The sequence below is a fragment of the Bufo bufo genome, chromosome 3 (assembly GCF_905171765.1).
Source record: "Bufo bufo chromosome 3, aBufBuf1.1, whole genome shotgun sequence".
NCBI classification, from domain to species: Eukaryota; Metazoa; Chordata; class Amphibia; order Anura; family Bufonidae; genus Bufo; species Bufo bufo.
Genome location: NC_053391.1, coordinates 99,136,224 through 99,158,532, shown reverse-complemented (window position 1 = coordinate 99,158,532; position 22,309 = coordinate 99,136,224). Strand labels below are relative to the sequence as shown.

Genomic DNA, 22,309 nt, shown 5'->3' with positions numbered 1-22,309 from the left:
CCTTGCACAAAGGCGGAGGTAGCTGTCCTGCTGCTAGGTTGTTGCCCTCCTACGGCCTCCTCCACGTCTCCTGATGTACTGGCCTGTCCCCTGGTAGCGCCTCCATGCTCTGGACACTACGCTGACAGACACAGCAAACCTTCTTGCCACAGCTCGCATTGATGTGCCATCCTGGATAAGCTGCACTACCTGAGCCACTTGTGTGGGTTGTAGACTCCGTCTCATGCTACCACTAGAGTGAAAGCACCGCCAGCATTCAAAAGTGACCAAAACATCATCCAGGAAGCATAGGAACTGAGAAGTGGTCTGTGTCACCACCTGCAGAACCACTCCTTTATTGGGGGTGTCTTGCTAATTGCCTATAATTTCCACCTGTTGTCTATCCCATTTGCACAACAGCATGTGAAATTGATTGTCACTCAGTGTTGCTTCCTAAGTGGACAGTTTGATTTCACAGAAGTGTGATTGACTTGGAGTTACATTGTGTTGTTTAAGTGTTCCCTTTATTTTTTTGAGCAGTGTATTAACGCTAGTGTGAAAGTAGCCTTAGATACTACTTGATTCCTCCTTTGTAATAACAATTCTGGGGCATCTGTTCTTATGACTCTATGTTGTGCCGTTCCTTTATTATTCCTGCTAGAAGTTATGAATGAATTGATAGCAGTTTGCAGTGAGTCCAGATGGGTGTTACCAATTGGGGATGTGTCCCTGCACAGTCTGGCACTGGCAGCACTGATTGAATAATGTCAGACTGTGCAGGGACACACCTCCAACTGGTAACACCCAGCTGGACCTTCAGTGCATATTACTAGCAATTTTTGCATAACTTGTAGAAAAAATAATCGGGAATGGCACGAGAGGGGCACAAGAACAGATTTTCCAGAATTGTTATTATATGGAAAATGCAAGTAGTTACTAAAACAGACATGTCAGGAGAGGTGACGGATCCTCTTTAACTCAGAAAACTGTTGTCATTACATCAGTTCTCACAGGTCTTCGATTAATACTCCCACCCTGCTAGCCTCTAACATTGTGTGCTTTTCCAGGACGGCCAAGAAGGAGAGTATGAAAAATGGCGAGTTGAGAATTCCTGGGGAGATGATCGTGGAAATAAGGGTAAGTGAAAGTCATAATAATGGGTAGGTTATTATTTGAGAACATTTTGAGGCAAGTTAAGTGACCTCAGACACTGTGCATAAAATGACAAAAGCACAATGGAGATGGTTACGGGGACATATCATAAGGCACACCATGCAGTGCTTTGGAGCCCTTGGAGAGAGCGGGCCAGCACTGCTTGGTAATATTCCCTTTGCCATTGGGTGGTAAGTACCTGTGCCGGACTTCCCTGTCCACCGGAATTGCACTGTTGGCTACATGTTGGGAGAGAAATTGTCTCAAGGTTCATAGAAAGTAAATAAAGGGAGAAACAAATGCTGTTATGTCTTGGGTGGCAAAACTGTGCACCCTGATTGGAGGCTAGTTTGAATTTTGTTAGCAGACCCCCCTCCTCTTTGTATACCAATGGGATATAGCACGGAAGTGTTGCACAGTAATGAGCCATGCTTTTGTATGACGGAGCATGATAGGTTATAGGACTTGTTCACACAAGACGGAATTGCTGCAGATTTTTCACCCAGATATGCTGCAGAAAAAGTTATAAATTGACCTGTGGTATGGATTTTTAGGATGTCAATTTATGTCAGTGAGGAAGCCCATGGCCCAACAGACACCAGTTGTTGAGGAAGCCAGTGGCCCAACAGACACCAGTTGTTGAGGAATCCAGTGGCCCAACAGACACCAGTTGTTGAGGAAGCCAGTGGCCCAACAGACACCAGTTGTTGAGGAAGCCAGTGGCCCAACAGACACCAGTTGTGGAGGAAGCCAGTGGCCCAACAGACACCAGTTGTGGAGGAAGCCAGTGGCCCAACAGACACCAGTTGTGGAGGAAGCCAGTGGCTCAACAGACACCAGTTGTGGAGGAAGCCAGTGGCCCAACAGACACCAGTTGTGGAGGAAGCCAGTGGCCCAACAGACACCAGTTGTGGAGGAAGCCAGTGGCCCAACAGACACCAGTTGTGGAGGAAGCCAGTGGTCCAACAGACACCAGTTGTGGAGGAAGCCAGTGGCCCAACAGACACCAGTTGTGGAGGAAGCCAGTGGCCCAACAGACACCAGTTGTGGAGGAAGCCAGTGGCCCAACAGACACCAGTTGTGGAGGAAGCCAGTGGCCCAACAGACACCAGTTGTGGAGGAAGCCAGTGGCCCAACAGACACCAGTTGTGGAGGAAGCCAGTGGCCCAACAGACACCAGTTGTGGAGGAAGCCAGTGGCCCAACAGACACCAGTTGTGGAGGAAGCCAGTGGCCCAACAGACACCAGTTGTGGAGGAAGCCAGTGGCCCAACAGACACCAGTTGTGGAGGAAGCCAGTGGCCCAACAGACACCAGTTGTGGAGGAAGCCAGTGGCCCAACAGACACCAGTTGTGGAGGAAGCCAGTGGCCCAACAGACACCAGTTGTGGAGGAAGCCAGTGGCCCAACAGACACCAGTTGTGGAGGAAGCCAGTGGCCCAACAGACACCAGTTGTGGAGGAAGCCAGTGGCCCAACAGACACCAGTTGTGGAGGAAGCCAGTGGCCCAACAGACACCAGTTGTGGAGGAAGCCAGTGGCCCAACAGACACCAGTTGTGGAGGAAGCCAGTGGCCCAACAGACGCCAGTTGTTGCAGATTTTGCCGCAGATTGACTGTGACCCGCAGTGAAATTCTTAAATAGGAAAATAACACTTTACACGCAGTTTAAAAATAACAAAACTATTCTCACCTCCCTGGGACTTCTGTGGCTCTGTTGACTGGTTGCCTACTCGCCTCTGTACATCCGGGCCTCCTGTGATGGCCATGTTTCATGACCAGTCATTGAGACATCCTTGCAAGAGTCCGGGTGTACAGAGGCTGGGCGGGGATGAGAGATGCGTGTTTTTTATTTGTTTCGTTTTTTAAAGTAATTTTACTACAATTTTATATAGAATTGCTGCAAAAGATTTCCCTTCACTTTCTGCAGAATTGCGGCAAAAATCATCTGCAACAATTCCACTGCATGTGGACATTCCTTTGTATTGAAAAGCATAGTAATCATGAGTTTTGACATTTTTACAGCACAAGACCCTATTCCAGTGATGGCGAACCTATGGCATGGGTGCCAGAGGCGGCACTCAGAGCTCTCTCAGTGGGCACCCGCACCCTGGAAAAAGTCTATGGTGTACCAATATACTCTGGACTTTTCCAGCCATTCATCAGCGCTGGGCGCACTATGGACAGCACATTGAATGTAGGCAGGTCATTATACTTAAATGATAAAGTATATGGAAAATATACTATACTGGACTGTAGTATTCAGGATAAAATGCAGTGTTGGCACTTTGCGATAAATAAGTGGGTTTTGGGCTGCAGTTTGGGCACCCGGTCTCTAACAGGTTCGCCATCACTGCCCTATTCACATGACCTTGTCCGTTTTGCAAACCGCGGATCCGCAATACACGATACCGGCCGTGTGCATCGTGGTGCAGACCCATTGACTTTTAACGGGTCCACAAGATGCGGCCAAAGAGAGGATACGTCCTCGCATCCGGAAGCACACGTGTCCACAACACTGTGAGGGGTGCACGTGGCCGGCCGGAAAAATGGCCGCGGTTGTGTGAATGGACCCTTAGGATTATTTACGGTTTCAACAGTTACACAAATGAGAATGCTGAAAAAAATTTGAGGACAATTTGCGTTATCCTTACGCCTAACACTTTTGTCTAGAAAAGCTCCTCCATCTTTCCTTCTCCATCCTCCCACTAAAAGGAATATTGCTCCTTTTTTTTTTTTTTTTTTTTTTTTTTTTTTTTTTTACAACTTTCTAATAAATCTGAAGTGAAACCCAGTAACATAAATGAACCACACCCACTTTCCCACCAATATTTCAAAACTGGAGCGAGTGGTGTAAAAATGAAATAAGTCGCAAAATGTTTGCACAAGTGAGACGAAAAAGTCGCAAAAGCCCCCTTTTGCGACTTTTTGAAGGCATGATAAATCAGGGCCTAGAAGTGTAAGGGTCCATTCACACAACCATATGTATCTTGCGGCCCACAATACGTGAATCAGCAAAAATATGTATGACATCCGTTTTTTTTGCAGATCCATTGTAGAAATGCCTATGCTTGTCCGCAAAACGGACAAGAATGGGACCTCTTTTTTGCGGGACTACGGAATGGGCATACAGATGTGGATTTCAGCCGGTGTACTGTCCACATATTTTGCAGACCCATTGAAATAAATGGATCAACATCCTATCCACAAAAAAATTGTGGATTGGATGCGGACCAAAAATACAGTCGTGTGAATGTGACCTAATTGTCATTTCAGTTAATTTTTCAGAATAGGCAGCCACGTGAGTTACATGAGGAATAACACGATTTCTGGCCATTGTATCTGAGAAGAAGGTGGCTGTCTGCAGATGAGGTGCTGGCTTATCTGAGTCATGTCTCAAGGCCTGTTTAAAGGGTTGAACATTGACTTATAGGATAGCTGCCTTACATCTGGTGGCATCAGAGACAGAGCTTGTTAAGAGCTCATTTGCATACTATTTTCCTAGAATTCCAGAGGAGCATGTATGGCTTATAAGACTTTTCACGCCGATTTAAGGCGCTCTCCGTAAGAAAAGAAAATACCTCCTAAATCGTGACTTGTATCTGGCATTTATATCAGTTTTCCCTTAGCAGTCCGTCAGTAATTCTAATTTAGTCTGAGCTGGTGGGTAGAGACTAGCTTGAATCATGTCTGCCCAGACACAGGACATGGAGAAACAGGAGATTCTGCTCTCTGTAGCACAACCTCAGAAGCAGCAGGAGTAATAGAGGACATTACACAGCAGTAGACATTAAAATACTTAAAGGATAACTGTCATATTTTAACTCAAAATTTAAATTTTCACATATGTAGTTACTACTGAAGTGATAATCCATGATCACAAATTTTTTTCCTCACTTACCCCATATTTAAGAAGATTCCGTTCATAGCAACCGTTCTTCACCAGACTTCATTCTGCCTCTCCCTCACCCTGAGGCTAAGCCTGCCTTCCCTCACTACCCAGAACGCATTGTGCTAATCTCAGGTACTCGCTGCCTCAACTCAACCAATTGGAGTTGTCCACACTTCAACACGCCCTTTTCCTCCTGAGAGCCCATACATTTTAGCAAGTGGCTGTATTGCTGCGCGTCATTTCAGCCTGGACACCTAAAAAGATCTCCCTCCCTCTCCTATGAGGAATCCGGACGCTGCCACAGCAGCGCAGTGTCGGGAGGGTTGGGGGGACGGGAGAGCTCCTTACTGTTAACCCCTTCCATACAGCAGTCCCTACAGACCACCGCAAGGTAGGGGTTAAACGGAAGACATCCACTGATGTCGGCCGTTACAGTAGATTGTCAGCTGTATGTTACAGCTGACAATCTACTAAACCGCTCGGCCATCCTGTTCAATTGCGGGGGAGAGGAGGGGTGGGGGGATGGACTGCCTCTCTGTCTGAAATAACAATTTTCTCCGGCTCGGCCATCCTGAAGGGGAGATCAGGGCACAGAAACACAGCAGCACGGCCCGATCTCCTCAACACTCACTGAGGGGATCAGAGCCACGCTGCTGAACGTCAGTGCAGGGGTTTATGTTTATGTATATTTCCTTTTTTTTTACACTTGTGGCTAGCTACCTGGTGTAATGCTTAGTAGAACGTGATTTACAGCTCTCTATGCAGAAAGTAACTTCCGGGTTCACATGGGAGCGAGCAGGCAGGGTTCGGGACTGCCCACTTCTACGTCCTCAGTCTTCTGATTGAAGAAGCTGGGAGATGGAGGACACCTAACAACGCTCTTTTAGCGGCAAAGCTAAAATGCCAGAGGGAGGACCGAACATGCAGGAATTACATGGTAATTTAATACCTAAGCCATAAGTATAAACTAGGGCACTAATGTAAACGTAATGAGACAAATCCAATTATAGAAAAAAAAAATAATATGAAAGTTATCCTTTAAAAACCAACAGCAGTCTGTATCTCTCCCCCTCCCTTCTCCTCCTCCCCGCTCCCCTTTCCATAGACTTCTATGTAATCTGACACTTCACTGAAGACAGATTTGAGCAGTGAATTGAGAGTTAGCGAAGAGGAAGGGATCAGGAGAGGAAACTGATAGGAGAAGGAAGGATCTTTCTCTGATAAGATATGTTACAAAGTTTCTTATATTCACTTGTACTATTCATATATGAAACAAGCGTTACTTTTAACCCTTTGGTCCTGAAACCTATTACTGACGATTATTGGACATGGATTAAAGGAACGTTCTCCTGAAAAAAAAATAGTCTTTGTAACAGGCTGTGAAAGCATATGTTTGTTTGAATCCGGTCCCTTATGTAAAAGTATATATGTATGTAACCTGATTGCTTTGACATTTTGGCTCCCCGGACACTTGGTGAAACAGTGTAGCTGTATTTTTATAAGCCAAGGATACAATGTCCTGATAGTTATGTCATAAATACCAGATCATGGATACAAAGCTTGTGTCTGGGGAGGGTAAATTGAAATTGCCTGTACGTTTATGCATTTGAGCCAGCAATGGCCTGGACGATTTGTAATCAATGGCAAATCCTCAAATCCTTGCAATGTCTAACAGCTTTATTAATTAGTAGAGGTTCAGGGCTGGAGCGCAGACTGTCTGGAGCTCTGCAAAGCGCCACAGAGATTAAAGGAACAATTCTATAGCTTGTTATTGGATAGTCTTATATAAAGGTGAACGCTTCTTTGTAGTATTGCCCTCACTGGATATATATTGGAGACCATGTTATGATTCCTGCTCTCAATAATAGAGAAACCTATCTATAAATTAAGTGGAGTTTTGATGACTGTTTTAAATGTAATACTGGGGCAGATTTACTAACAGTGTCGCATTTTACACCAAGAATACAAATCACAGTAAAATTATTAGACAAATTTAATATTGTGGCGCATGGACCTTTATATATTTGGAGTATTATACATTTTGCTCCAGATTTCTACCAGAATTTTGTCTGTGCACCAGATTTTTTTCATGCTCCAAAAAACGTGTCCATGTGCCAAAAAAACTCTCTAAGGCTACTTTCACACTAGCGTTAATATTTTCCGGTATTGAGATCCATCATAGGGTCTCAATACCGGGAAAAAAAACTTCAGTTTTATCCCCATTCATTGTCAATGGGGACAAAACTGAACAGAACAGAACTGAGTGCTCCAAAATGCATTACTTTCAGTTCTCATACCGGAGAGCAAACCGCATCATGCTGCGGTTTACTTTCCTTCCTGGGATGCAGAGCAAGTCAATGGGGACGGATCCGTTTTCTCTGACATAACAGAAAACGTTAAAGATAATACAACCGCATCTGTTCATAACGGATGCAGATGGTTGTATTATCAGTAACGAAAGCGTTTTTCCTGAACCCTCACGGATCTCAATACCGGAAAATGAAAACGCTGGTGTGAAAGTAGCCTAAGTTTACACCTCCTATAACTTGGTGCAGATTTACTCCAGATTGTATCTGCAAATACAAACATTCTGGGTGTAGTTCCAACACAGCATAAATAACCACTGGGCCCATTTTGTATAGCTGTAAACCTTTGCGAAAATTCCAGCAGATGATTTAACGTGCGTTCAAAATTGAGTACAGTGCAATAATAAAAAATAAAATAAAAATTGCGCCAAAGGTCTCCATAGCCACTAAGAACTTCTTCTCTGTTTTTAGTTTTAGTTTACAATAGTATTTTTTGGGACTGCAACGATTAATCGACTTTATTGATAATATTCGATAACGGGATTCGTTGTCGACGAATCCAGTTATCGAATAATCGCCGATTCATTGCTTTGCGGGCGGTTTACTTTAAATCAGCGCATCTTTATTTTACCTTACAATGAAGCTCCAGTAACAGGCAGAGCGGACGGCGGCGTAACGTCACTTACTCACGCGACGCGCCTGCTCCGCCTACTTCATTCATACAGTGGGCGGAGCAGGTGCGTCACGTGAGTGAGTGACGTTACGCCGCCGCCCGCTCTGCCTGTTACTGGAGCTTCATTGTAAGGTAATAAAGATGCGCTGAATAAAAGTTACTGCCAGAATAGTCTGCTGTGAGCAGCAGGGCCGGGGCTGTTATGAGGAGGGGGATCTGTGTATGGCACTGTTATGGGGAAGGGGATCTGTGCACTGTTATGGGGAGGGGGATCTGTGGATGGCACGGTTATGGAGAGGGGGATCTGTGCACTGTCATGGGGAGGGGGATCTGTGCACTGTCATGGGGAGGGGGATCTGTGCACTGTCATGGGGAGGGGGATCTGTGCACTGTCATGGGGAGGGGGATCTGTGCACTGTCATGGGGAGGGGGATCTGTGCACTGTCATGGGGAGGGGGATCTGTGCACTGTCATGGGTAGGGGGATCTGTGCACTGTTATGGGGAGGGGGGTCTGTGGATGACACATATAGCATAAGATGCTATATAGTGTCATCCACAGATCCCCCCTCCCCATAACAGTGCACAGATCCCCCTACCCATAACAGTGCCATCCACAGATCCCCCTCCCATAACAGTGCACAGATCCCCCTCCCATAAAAGTGCCATCCACAGATCTTCTCCCCATAACAGTGCCATCCACAGATCCCCTCCCCATAACAGTGCCATCCACAGATCCCCTCCCCATAACAGTGCCATCCACAGATCCCCTCCCCATAACAGTGCCATCCACAGATCCCCTCCCCATAACAGTGCCATCCACAGATCCCCTCCCCATAACAGTGCCATCCACAGATCCCCTCCCCATAACAGTGCCATCCACAGATCCCCTCCCCATAACAGTGCCATCCACAGATCCCCTCCCCATAACAGTGCCATCCACAGATCCCCTCCCCATAACAGTGCACAGATCCCCTCCCCATAACAGTGCACAGATCCCCCTCCCCATAACAGTGCCTTCCACAGATCCCCTCCCCATAACAGTGCCTTCCACAGATCCCCTCCTCATAACAGTGCCATCCACAGATCCCCTCCCCATAACAGTGCCATCCACAGATCCCCTCCTCATAACAGTGCCATCCACAGATCCCCTCCTCATAACAGTGCCATCCACAGATTCCCTCCCCATAACAGTGCAATCCACAGATCCCCTCCCCATAAGTGCACAGATCCCCCTTCCCATAACAGTGCCACAGATCCCCTCCCCATAACAGTGCCATCCACAGATCCCCTCCCCATAACAGTGCCATCCACAGATCCCCTCCCCATAACAGTGCCATCCACAGATCCCCTCCCCATAACAGTGCCATCCACAGATCCCCTTCCATAACAGTGCCATCCACAGATCCCCTTCCATAACAGCGTCATCCACAGATCCCCTCCATAACAGTGCCATCCACAGATCCCCCATAACAGCGCCATCCACAATTTATTTTAATATGGCCTTTGAACATAATTTTTCAAGTAAAATCATATAAACCTCTTTGTTTTGTAATTTTGGTGTTTTTCAGATTAATCAATTAAATTATCGACAACTAATCGATTATTCAAATAATCGTTAGCTGCAGCCCTAGTATTTTTTATCATGAAGAAGATCAATCATTTACTATTTGATTTTTTAATAGTGTTTATTATTATTAAAAAGATTAGTCATGAACACAAAATAACAAATCTATTTGCTGGATATTAATTATAAGATACTGTGATTAATCATGATTTTGGGTAATTAATTACAAGAGACCTTGATTATTGAACGAATATTAAATTTACTACATGATTGTATGGTTATAGTTATTATGCAAATATATGTCTATCATGATTTACAACTTTATTGCATGAATTACCCTTATATGCTACGTCATTAACTGATATTTTGGGGATATTATTTAATTTATTTCATTATGTGTAATACTGGATCATGCTGATTTTATTTTTTTTACTTTTAATTTTTGTTTTTATATTTATTTAGTTGGTTTCGGTTATCATAATAATTTTTTTTTATACATCTTGTACTAAATACATTACAGAAGGAGGAGTGCCTATCTCTCTTTATCTATTTTTCTCTTTTTATATTGGGATCGGGTGACCCAAATTGATAGTGAACCCTCCACTATCCATTTCGTTTTTGTGTGAGCCTCCTATCAATTTTACATTGGTAGTTTGTTCTCCCTGCCCTGTCCTCCCCTGCTATTCAAATCACCACCATGGCCTCTGCCTTATATGTTGGCTGAAGCAGCTATAAAAACTTGCTAGTTAGGTCGTTAGGTCATATGCAGGGCCATTTAGCTTTGCTGGCCCGCTTATCATTACATACAGTACAGACCAAAAGTTTGGACACACCTTCTCATTCAAAGAGTTTTCTTTATTTTCATGACTATGAAGGCATCAAAACTATGAATTAACACATGTTAAATTATATACATAACAAGTGTGAAACAACTTGTTATGTATATAACCTTTTGCTTTGATTACTGCTTTGCACACTCTTGGCATTCTCTTGATTAGCTTCAAGAGGTAGTCCCCTGAAATGGTCTTCCAACAGTCTTGAAGGAGTTCCCAGAGATGCTTTGCACTTGTTGGCCCTTTTGCCTTCACTCTGCGGTCCAGCTCACCCCAAACCATCTCGATTGGGTTCAGGTCCGGGGACTGTGGAGGCCAAGTCATCTGGCGCAGCACCCCATCACTCTCCTTCATGGTCAAATAGCCCTTACTTTCAAAGTTCTCCCAATTTTTCGGCTGACTGACTGACCTTCATTTCTTAAAGTAATGAAATGATGGCCACTCGTTTTTCTTTACTTTGCTGCTTTTTTCTTGCCATAATACAAATTCTAACAGTCTATTCAGTAGGACTATCAGCTGTGTATCCACCTGACTTCTCCTCAACGCCACTGATGGTCCCAACCCCATTTATAAGGCAAGAAATCCCACTTATTAAACCTGACAGGGCACACCTGTGAAGTGAAAACCATTTCAGGGGACTACCTCTTGAAGCTCATCAAGAGAATGCCAAGAGAGCGCAAAGCAGTAATCAAAGCAAAAGGTGGCAACTTTGAAGAACCTAGAATATTACATATTTTCAGTTGTTTCACACTTGTTTGTTATGTATATAATTCCACATCTGTTAATTCATAGTTTTGATGCCTTCAGTGTGAATTTACAATTTTCATAGTCATGAAAATAAAGAAAACTCTTTGAATGAGAAGGTGTGTCCAAACTTTTGGTCTGTACTGTATGTCTACACCAAGGCCTGATCTAGCACTAGTTCTTTTCCTTTCTGCTTTAATCAAGTTTGAAGCGCATTGCTAACAGAGTAACAATGGAGAAGGGGAACTAACTTCCTCTTAAATCTGACCCGGAACTGAGGAAAAGCCTAGTAATTTTTTGAAATCTCCATGTGGAAATAGGAATCTATCAGCTTGCGGAAGCAGCACCCTTACACAAGCAAAGATAAGCGCATTAGAGGAAATGCCACCTTAAAATAGGCCTCCTGATAAATTGAAATGGTGGTACCCTCAAACCCATCCTACTCTACAAAACATACTTTATAATACATACAGTGAGGAACAGAAGTATTTGAACACCCTGCGATTTTGCAAGTTCTCCCACTTAGAAATCATGGAGGGGTCTGAAATTCACATTGCAGGTGCATTCCCACTCAGAGACAGAATAAAAAAAAATATTCAGGAAATCACATTGTATGATTTTTAAAGAATTTATTTGTCTTGCACTGCTGAACATAGGTATTTGAACACCTGAGAAACAGCAAGAATTCTGTCTCAAAGACCTGTTACTGTGCCTTTAAAAAGTTCACCTCTACTCAACTCATTAATCTAACTTAGTAGCACCTGTCTGAGCTCTTTAAAGACACCTGTCCACCCAACAGTCAGTCAGACACCAACTACTACCATGGGCAAGACCAAAGAGCTGTCAAAAGACACCAGAGACAAAATTGTGGACCTCCACAAGGCTGGAAAGGGCTACGGGGCAATTGCCAAGGAGCTTGATGAAAATAGATCAACTGTTGGAGCAATTGTTAGAAAATGGAAGAGGCTAAAGACGACTGTCAGTCTCCCTCGGACTGGGGCTCCATGCAAGATCTCACCTCGTGGGGTATCACTGATGATAAGAAAGGTGAGGAATTAGCCCAGAACTACAAGGGAGGAGCTGGTCAATGACATGGAGAGCTGGGACCACAGTTTCAAAGGTCACTGTTAATAGAATACTACGCCGTCATGGTTTCAAATCATGCATTGCACGGAAGGTTCCCCTGCTCAAGTCATCACATGTCCAGGCCCATCTGAAGTTTGCCAATGACCATCTGGATGATCCAGAGGAGGCATGGGAGAAAGTCATGTGGTCAGATGAGACCAAAGTAGAACATTTTGGTCTAAACTTCACTCGTCATGTTTGGAGGAAAAAGAAGGATGAGTTGCATCCCAAGAACACTATTCCTACTGTGAAGGAGGTAACATCATGCTTTGGGAGTGTTTTTCTGAGAAGGGGACAGGACGACTGCACTGTATTAAGGAGAGGATGAATGGGGCCATTTATTGTGAGATTTTGAGCAATCCGTCTGGCCCCAATGCATTCTCAGTGGAGGCGGATCCACTGAGAATGCATCCGCCTGCCAGCGTTCAGCCTCCGCTCCGCTCAGTGAGCGGACACCTGAACGCTGCTTGCAGCGTTCGGGTGTCCGCCTGGCCGTGCGGAGGCGAGCGGATCCGTCCACACTTACAATGTAAGTCAATGGGGACGGATCCGCTTGAAGATGACACTATATGGCTCAATCTTCAAGCGGATCCGTTCCCCATTGACTTTCAATGTAAAGTCTGAACGGATCCGCTCAGGCTACTTTCAGACTTAGAAAATTTTCTAAGTAATAATGCAGACGGATCCGTTCTGAACGGATGCAAACGTCTGCATTATCGGAGCGGATCTGTCTGATGAAACATCAGACGGATCCGCTCCGAACGCTAGTGTGAAAGTAGCCTTAGCTCATTTTATTTAGAATGTGAAGTCATTCATTTAGTGGAATAACAGGTTTCGGTTATTTTAGGTAGGAGGGTGGTAAATGTTGCACATGTTGGTTATAGTGCATTTCCTTCTGAAATACTGGGTAAAATGGGTTGTTCCAGACATTGTTCTGATGAAGAACATACTTTGATTAAAAAGTTGATTGAAGAGATAAAAACATATGGAGAAGTGCAGCAAATTATAGGCTGCTCAGCTAAAATGATCTCTAATGCCTTGTGGCAACCAAAACCTGAAAGACGCAGTGGGAAGTGGTGATGGCTAAAATGGCAAAGGCTTGAGGAGATCATGTTGACCTATGCTGAAGAAGAAATTCCCTTGAAATGGGTGTTTCAACACAACAGTGACCCAAAACACACCAGTAATCAGCAATCTCCTAACCTCAACGTGTGTGTGACATCAAAAATGCAAATGAACTGTGGAATGCAGTCCAGTCGTCCTAGACTGGAATACCTGTTTAGAGGGGCCAGAAGTTGATCCACTCCATGCAACACGGATGTCAAGCAGTTCTCAGATGCCACTAAATGCTAGTTTAGTAATTTAAAGAAAAGGGAAATCTCAAACATTTTTTTGCTTATACATTACATTTTTGCTTTTTAAAAAAAAAATAATGGCACTGCTATTTTTGAACAGCCTAATATTCCTTTTACTTTATTTTCTGTAAAAGATTAACCCTTTCTGGGCCTTGCAATTTTCCATTTCCGTCCCAGGGACATAACTTTTTTTGTTTTTCCATTCACATAGCTGTATGTGGGATTGTTTTTTGTGGTACTCTTTAATGGCATCATATACTATTACATACAATGTAGTGAGAAGCTGGAAAATTGGATGTAATTGCGAAAAAAAAAACACAATTCCACCACAGTTTTATGGGTTATGTTTTTACGCCATTTCCTATGCATGCGCCATCTTTTAAAGACCGGACTTCCACCATACATGTACAGTTAATGTCCGGAACTGGTTAACATAAACTGGATACATTTTGGTTATCGTTTTGATTAAGAATTGAATGTGTAGTATTTCCAGTGCATTTGCATTTATGGAAATGAATTTGCTTTTTTAAACTGCTATTTTCTTGAACACTACTGTAATGTATATTGAAAGTTTTAAAAAGAAATTTCATCACGCTCAGCCTTAGTGTTAACATGGGGTAGACATTTTGGTTTCATCCCATACCCCCTGCATGAGGTCTCCTCTCAGGTTTTGTAAAGAACATTTGACAATTTAAAACATCTACATTACATTCTTCATCTTGAACCATAGTGGTAATATCACATTTGGTGCATTCAGACGATTAGCGATGTACTTAAGGTTTTGGTAAATCAATGACCTCCAACATGTAGCCCTTTAGCTGATGTGAAACTACAATTCCCAGCATGATGAGAACTGTAGTTTTTCCTACAGTTGTGGGGGTCACTGGTCAAAAACCACTGATACAAGTAGTCAATCACAAAAAATTACTCCAAACGTGGTTCAGCTTTTGCCCGGTTGGCAGCTTTTGTAAACTTGGTTATGCTCTTACCGTCTTTGAAAAGTGTTCACATTCCAAACGTTTTTGTTTTCAGCCTAATTTAAATTGTGCAGGAATCTGGGTGGGATTCTCTAAGGAAATGTATTCTGCAAAAACAACTTAGCACAATGACAGGCATTCTGCCTATCAGAGGAACATATCCCCTCTGATTCTGGCATTTCTTGAAGAACTTAATCTTTGTAGCTGAATCAACTTGACATTACATTGCTCTGTGTCTGCCTGGCGTGTAAGCTCAAGGGTGTTTAGATCTCCAAAAAAAAATGTGAATAATGAATTCTCTACCAGTACTATAATGTACAGTTCCGAGATCAAGGCCCCAGTACCACAGATGGGTTCTCAGTTTAGTACTTTTGGTTGTTTATTGGTTTTATCCCTGTGTTATAAATTTCAGTATATGCCTGAAGAGCGCATATATAGTCCTGTATGTATATAGAGCATAATATTTGAGTAAAATGACCTAATGTTTATAAAATGTTAGACATCTGAATAAATCTGCTTGCTGTATGGCATCGAATAATTACCTTACAAGTCTAGGTGACTTATGACTAATTAAGATGCTTTTGCTTCTGCCTAGGTTACCTCATCATGACTGATGAATGGTTCTCGGAGTACGTCTACGAAGTGGTTGTGGACAAGAAACACGTACCTGAGGAAGTTTTAAAGGTGCTGAAGCAGCTCCCAGTGGAGCTACCAGCCTGGGACCCTATGGGTGCTTTGGCATAGAGAAGAAAGGATTCCATTTATTCCCACTGTCCTCCCCTCACCATTAAGATAAAAATGTCCTCGGTTTAGCACTGGAACAATAATTTCAACCAAACATTGCATGTTTAACCAAGAACAAGAAGAGGAAAGGCATCAAACCCCACGGGTTTGCCATACCTCCAACTCACCACTCAGGAACAACGCCTGTGTCTAGCTCATTCAGTGATATTGGTAGATCAGTATCTCTGTTTTAATTTTCCTTTCTCGTGACCAGTCCAACAGATTATGTTACGATCTTGGCAGACATCAAAAATGCTGAAATTCAATTTTAACTTTTCCCTAGAATGATTTATAGAAGATTATATACCAGTATAGATTCTGGCTTGCTGCTTGTAGAGGGCAACTGGAAATCTGTGACAAAAAGAAAATAATAACTGAGACAAATGGGCGGTAATCTGGAGGAATCCATCCCAAATGTACCCTCTGAGCATACAAGAATAGGATGGAAAAGAAACACCTGACTGCTATCTTATGCAGTAAGTTGTGCCATGGATTCATCAAGTTGGGCGGATGAGGTGTTGCGATTTGGGGGTAATTTACTGAGCCCTGCTCATCTATATTATGGTGTCTTGTGTAATTATTTTTGTGTGTTTTTAGTGAAGTTTTATTTTTTATTATTTTGGATGCATTCAGAAGACTTCAAAGTGCCACATCCTGCCCCTAGATGTTCCTTGGGGATTCACAACTTTAGTGCAAGGCTGAGGCAGCTCACAACCCCTTTAAAGTATTACCTGAATATATTACACGTCTCCGAGGACTCTTGAGGGCAAAAATTACAATGACCTGGGATCACACTGTTCTTTTTATTAGGAAGAGTAGACTTTTATATGTTATGATTGGTTATGTGATATCGTAATTGTCACCTATGAGTGCAGGGCACATAGATGTACAGAGTTTCATCATACGGTTAATATGTCCATTGCAGTGAACATTTTGGTTTACTAATTTGGATGGAATTGAGGCATCATTGTGCAGCCAGACAAGCAGGAGCTGTGGCTTTTTTTTTAGATTATATTCTTCTGTTTTTCTCTTTATATCATTTTAGATGGTGCTTTTTAATAAAAAAAAAAAAGAAATATTAACTTGAAACCCAGACTGGCCTTTTTTCTTTTAATACATTCAGTTTGTCCTGCTATTATTTCCTGTCTCAGTAATGTAGTCTAGCAAAAAAAAAAAATTATGAGATGTGTTCCGATCAGTCGATGTCATTATAGGTAGTTTTAATGTATTCCAAATGTTAAATACTTATTTAACGGGTTCAGTCTTTAAATAAAACCATGTGTGAGATTCTTCAATTTTACTCTGACAAAGTCAAAAAAGGCTTCTTATTTTGTAACTGTGCAGTTGTGCACATTTAAAGGAATTATGGATTGTCTTAAAGAAGCATTCCCACAAAAATTATTTATTCTCTGTCATGTTATAAGGGTACAGGATGTAAACTGTAGTGAAGGTAATGTTCTTATCAGTAACTGTATTTATAGTCATAACCTCCTTGTCATTTGACCAACACTCTGCCTCTCCAACTGATACAGCATCTTATAGGTGGACAAGAAGACAGTGTATTTCTGTATTCCAATGAGAGCCTCAATGTCAGTCTTATAGGAATGAAAAGAGAATCTGACTTCCTGCCTTGGAGAGGCCGAGTGTTGGTCACATGACACAGCTGAGGATCAGAAGGGAGGTTATAACTCTCACAAATACACTGGTAAGACCTTCACTACAATTTACATCATGTACCTTACTTTTTTTTTTTTTTTTTATTGTCTTTTTATTAAAGTATTTTATATATTACAGTAATATATCAATGGAAGAAAACATTTGTCCATTAAATGCATAGATGATCAAAGAAGAAACATAAATCCAATAACAATAAAGATACCAGTTGAATATTTGCAAGATACATGAACCAAAGTCTATTTGGCAAAATACAATAAAGTATTCCATAAGTTGTGATGTTTGTCACTAAAGAGCCATATAAACAATAAACTCGTACACAGGGGGAAGACACCACAAGACAAGGCAAAGGAGATGAAGGAAGGAGGGATAAGAGACTGGTACCATTAATGTTTAAGCGTGTGAGTCAAAAAACTCATCCCATAATTGCCATACTTTCTCAAATCGATCAGTCTGATTGGCCAGCATAGCTGCCAGATGCTTCATTTTCTAACCTCAGCAATACTAGCAATAAGATCAAGCTGTACAGGTGAGACAGATCTCTTCCGAATGCTCGCAATCAGACGTCTGGCGGCTGTCAAAATGTGCAAAGTTAGTCTTAGGAAGTGCCGTTTTAATGGAGTAGGAGGCATGTTCAACAGAAAACAAAAAGTCCAGCAATTGTACCCTGTTCAATAATTAGATAGCTAAATTTAATGAGAAAAATAAACTAACCTCTACATAGTCAATCGGGTGGGCCACGACACAGTTAGGCACACTAGGTGAGTGGTGGGGGAGATGTCCCTACCACTGCTACCCTAATCTGGTCCTCTGCCCAGGGACGTCCCCTAGTGGTGGGGACTCCCTGTCCTCGTGCCTAGCCTCACCTCCTGTCTAACCCTGATAAGGTGACAGGTGGAGAGAAGCTAGTGTCAGAGTGGCCCCCCCAACGGATGACTAGCACAGACAAAAAAGAGGTGTCCACTGTATAAAACCCTCGTGACGGATCGCCAGGAGGTACAGGGTCCACCTAGTAAGTAAAATACGCAGACAAACACACGCACATGAACACACTGATACGATAGTTAATTGATATAAATATGATACACTACAACCCCGACGCGTTTCACCCACGAAGTGGGATCATCAGGGGGTAATACGAGGTAGGTATAATACAGACAAGGAGCCCATAAAAATAAATAAAGCAGGCCCCATCCGATAATGATGCGTAATTTAAAATTGCGTTAGAAAATTACGTAAAGACAAGAGACCCATACTTAAAGAGGACCTTTCACCTGTATAAACGATGTTAACTGAGTATGCTGCCATATAGAGCGGCGCCCGGGGATCTCACTGCACTTACTATTATCCCCAGGCGCCGCTCCGTTCTCCCGTTATAGGCTCCGGTACCTTTTGCTTTTTAAGTTATAGTAGGCGGGTCTTCCCTTGTCCTGTGGGCGTCTCCTTCTCCTAGGCTGCAGCGCTGGCCAATCGCAGCGCACAGCTCACAGCCTGGGAGAAAAAAACCTCCCAGGCTGTGAGCTGTGCGCTGCGATTGGCCAGCGCTGCAGCCTAGGAGAAGGAGACACCCACAGGACAAGGGAAGACCCGCCTACTATAACTTAAAAAGAAAAGGTACCGGAGCCTATAACGGGAGAACGGAGCGGCGCCCGGGGATAATAGTAAGTGCAGTGAGATCCCCGGGTGCCGCTCTATATGGCAGCATACTCAGTTAACATAGTTTATACAGGTGAAAGGTCCTCTTTAATATAAAGGAGAATAGATAAATCTGTGCCAAATGGCGGAGTACATACGGTCACTTGGCAGTGGGATTGACGATGGAGTATGACGAACGCATGCAAAATGCAAATCTCTGAAGTCACAGAGGGCACCAAGTCACAAAATGATAAATTGTGAGAGTGTTCATGAAAGGGCATCAAAGGTAATAGCCCCGAACCTTCATAGGTATAGCTGGAAGTAACTGCCAATGCAGAGCTGTCCCGCAGGGTATGACTCCTAAAATATAGAGCTACCAACCATATAGTGCATAGCGCCGCCGTCTATATGGAAAAAGGGTCTGAAGCCATATTGACGGCGGCGCTATGCACTATATGGTTGGTAGCTCTATATTTTAGGAGCCATACCCTGCGGGACCGCTCTGCATTGGCAGTTACTTTCAGCTATACCTATGAAGGTTCGGGGCTATTACCTTTGATGCCCTTTCATGAGCACTCTCACAATTTATTATTTTGTGACTTGGTGCCCTCTGTGACTTCAGAGATTTGCATTTTGCATGCGTTCGTCATACTCCATCGTCAATCCCACTGCCAAGTGACCATATGTACTCCGCCATTTGGCACAGATTTATCTATTCTCCTTTATATTAAGTATGGGTCTGTTGTCTTTACGTAATTTTCTAATGCAATTTTAAATTGCGCATCATTATCGGACGGGGCCTGCTTTATTTATTTTTATGGGCTCCTTGTCTGTATTATACCTACCTCGTATTACCCCCTGATGATCCCACTTTGTGGGTGAAACGCGTCAGGATTGTAGTGTATCATATTTATATCAATTAACTATCGTATCAGTGTGTTCATGTGCGTGTGTTTGTCTGCGTATTTTACTTACTAGGTGGATCCTGTACCTCCTGGCGATCCGTCACGAGGGTTTTATACAGTGGACACCTCTTTTCCTCTTTTTTGTCTGTGCTAGTCATCCGTTGGGGGGGCCACTCTGACACTAGCTTCTCTCCACCTGTCACCTTATCAGGGTTAGACAGGAGGTGAGGCTAGGCACGAGGACAGGGAGTCCCCACCACTAGGGGACGTCCCTGGGCAGAGGACCAGATTAGGGTAGCAGTGGTAGGGACATCTACCCCACCACTCACCTAGTGTGTCTAACTGTGTCGTGGCCCACCCGATTGACTATGACTATGTAGAGGTTAGTTTATTTTTCTCATTCAATTTAGCTATCTAATTATTGAACAGGGTACAATTGCTGGACTTTTCGATTTCTTCATTATTACCCTTATTCTGTATAAGTTGTTATCATTACTGCTGGCCTTTCAGAAAAAAAAAGGGTCTAATGGAAATCTAATGTTGAGAAGTTGGAAGAGAATCTCTTGCACTATAGCCTAGAAGGGGCGTATCAGGGAGCATTCCCCAAAAATGTGGATATGAGATCCAAATCCCGATCCACATCGCCAACATCTATCTGAAACATTGGAGTTAAGATGTCTCAGCAGCTGCGGAGTGTGGTACCAAAACATTAACACCTTGTATGAGTTTTCCCTATGAGTGATGCAGGAGGAAGTCATTGCAGTCCTATTCCAGATCAATCCCTATTCACCTGCCGAGACAGTACGGTTCAGAATCTTTTCCCATTTAGTCATATATGCATGTCTAACCAGTGCAGGAGAAGGGGGAGAAGATAAGATGACGTATATATCAGATATCGGCTCTTTTGTAGTTTCCGAGAGCTTACACAGTTTTTCAAATGCAGTAGGTTTGGACAACTTGTAAGAACTGTATAAGCTACGGAGAAAATGTTGTAATTGAGTATGATGAAAGTTGGTGTAATCTGGCAACTTGAATGAGGACTTAAGACTTTCCCATGGCAATATTCGAAGGGTTCTATAGTCTACAATATCTGCAAACCTGAATAGCTTATTAGTAAACCAATGTTTTAAAAAAAAAGTTAGAATCCTGCAACTAGTGTGCTAGAATAGTATGCGATTTATTGCCCCAGCTATAAAACTTTTGTCGCGAGAACAACAGTTTTTCATTTTTTTGGTATGCCAATTCACGCAGTCTAGTACGTAGCAAAACAATGCGACGCAGTAGATGGCGCAAGGTTTTGGATTGTAATTGCGTTTCTAATTCTTTCAACTGTGGTGAGAGTGCGGTATTGGAGGTTACGGTCTCTTTTTAGTTTAGATCCCACGGCAATACATTGACCTCTGAAAACGGCCTTGTGTGCCTCCCATAATATAGATGCAGAAGATTGGTTCAAAGAAAAATATTCCACAAGAGAATCATGAAGTTCCTGTCTAGGAATTGGGTTGGCAAGGAGGGTTTCATTTAGCCGCCAATGACATATTTTCGTGTGATATCCAGATGTTTTGATATTGATAAAAATAGGAGCATGATCAGACCAGGAAATGTTACCCAGCTCTGCCTAGTCTAGCATCCGAAGAGACGGGGTGTTCCCCAAAAAAATAATGTATGCGAGTATGCGTGCGGTGTGGTGTAACTTTTAGAGGTAGGATATTCTCCAAAAATCATAAAGTACATGCTTTCTGATCAGTCGTCTAAACCGCTGTGAAAGCCTACATTGTGCGGATGAGGGCGGTGCTGCATTGGAAGATAGCCTATCCCAATGATCAGAGAATGAGATATTAAAATCTCCACCAATGATCATTGTCGCTGGCAAGTAAGTAGATTGTTTCCCAAATACCTTATTAAGAAATGGAATTTGAGCAGAATTAGGTGCTTATAAGTTACACAATACCAGGGGAGCACCATTAAGTGACGCTTTGAGAATAACATATCTACCATCAGCATCAGATATATAGTAATCCTCTTGGATAGGGCAATTGGCGGACAGAAGAATAGCGACTCCCGCGGTTTTCCTGCCTGCAGTGGCAGCATAAACTCGTGGGTACAATTTATATTTAAAACCACGTCCGCCCTCTGGGAGCGGCATTCATTTAGAGCCAATCTTCGTTTCACATTAGAGTTTAGGCCTTTCACATTCAATGACATACACTTAATCAGTAGGTTAAAAGCACCAAGTTTGCTAATAAACTTATACTCCACATTGTACTGATGGATCATCCGGCAGGAGGCGATCTCTCATGTTTGTGACAAGTGTGAAGTTGAACCGTGGTACCTAGAACAGAAGAAGGGGAGGGAAGACACAGAAGGGAACGGTAAAACATAGACATATACATACATTTATCCAAAAAACACCATAGTGTTGGAACCTTGGGCAATACTGCCCTGTAAGGGATCAATATAGTGCAATAATTTGATGCCAACAAACTCTGCACTCTATTCCCTTCTCCAAAAAAAGAAAAGAGGAAGGGTAGTAAAAAAGACCCTTTTTGGGGGAGAGTGGATGAACGCTCCCATGGAACGGGTATTCTGATAGGAAATGCAAAAAAATAATTGAGAACAGGCATAAAAAAGTAAAACAACATTGTAACATCTTCTTTTTCAATGGAGTTGCGGCCTAATAAAGGAGCGGAGATAGGAGATGAGCAGTGGGGAT

At 43.0% G+C, this 22,309-nt stretch overlaps 1 protein-coding gene across 1 annotated transcript in view; it reads left to right on the top strand.

Moving 5' to 3' along the window:
- The window catches only part of BLMH (bleomycin hydrolase), a 67,053-nt gene extending 50,609 nt beyond the window's left edge, over positions 1-16,444 (top strand). Inside the window, exons 11-12 of the mRNA XM_040423395.1 lie at positions 1,047-1,116; positions 15,195-16,444. Of these exons, the coding sequence (XP_040279329.1) occupies positions 1,047-1,116; positions 15,195-15,343 (219 nt within the window). The 3' untranslated portion in view covers positions 15,344-16,444. The remainder of the gene's footprint in view (positions 1-1,046; positions 1,117-15,194) is intronic.
- The last annotated feature ends 5,865 nt before the right edge of the window (positions 16,445-22,309 follow it).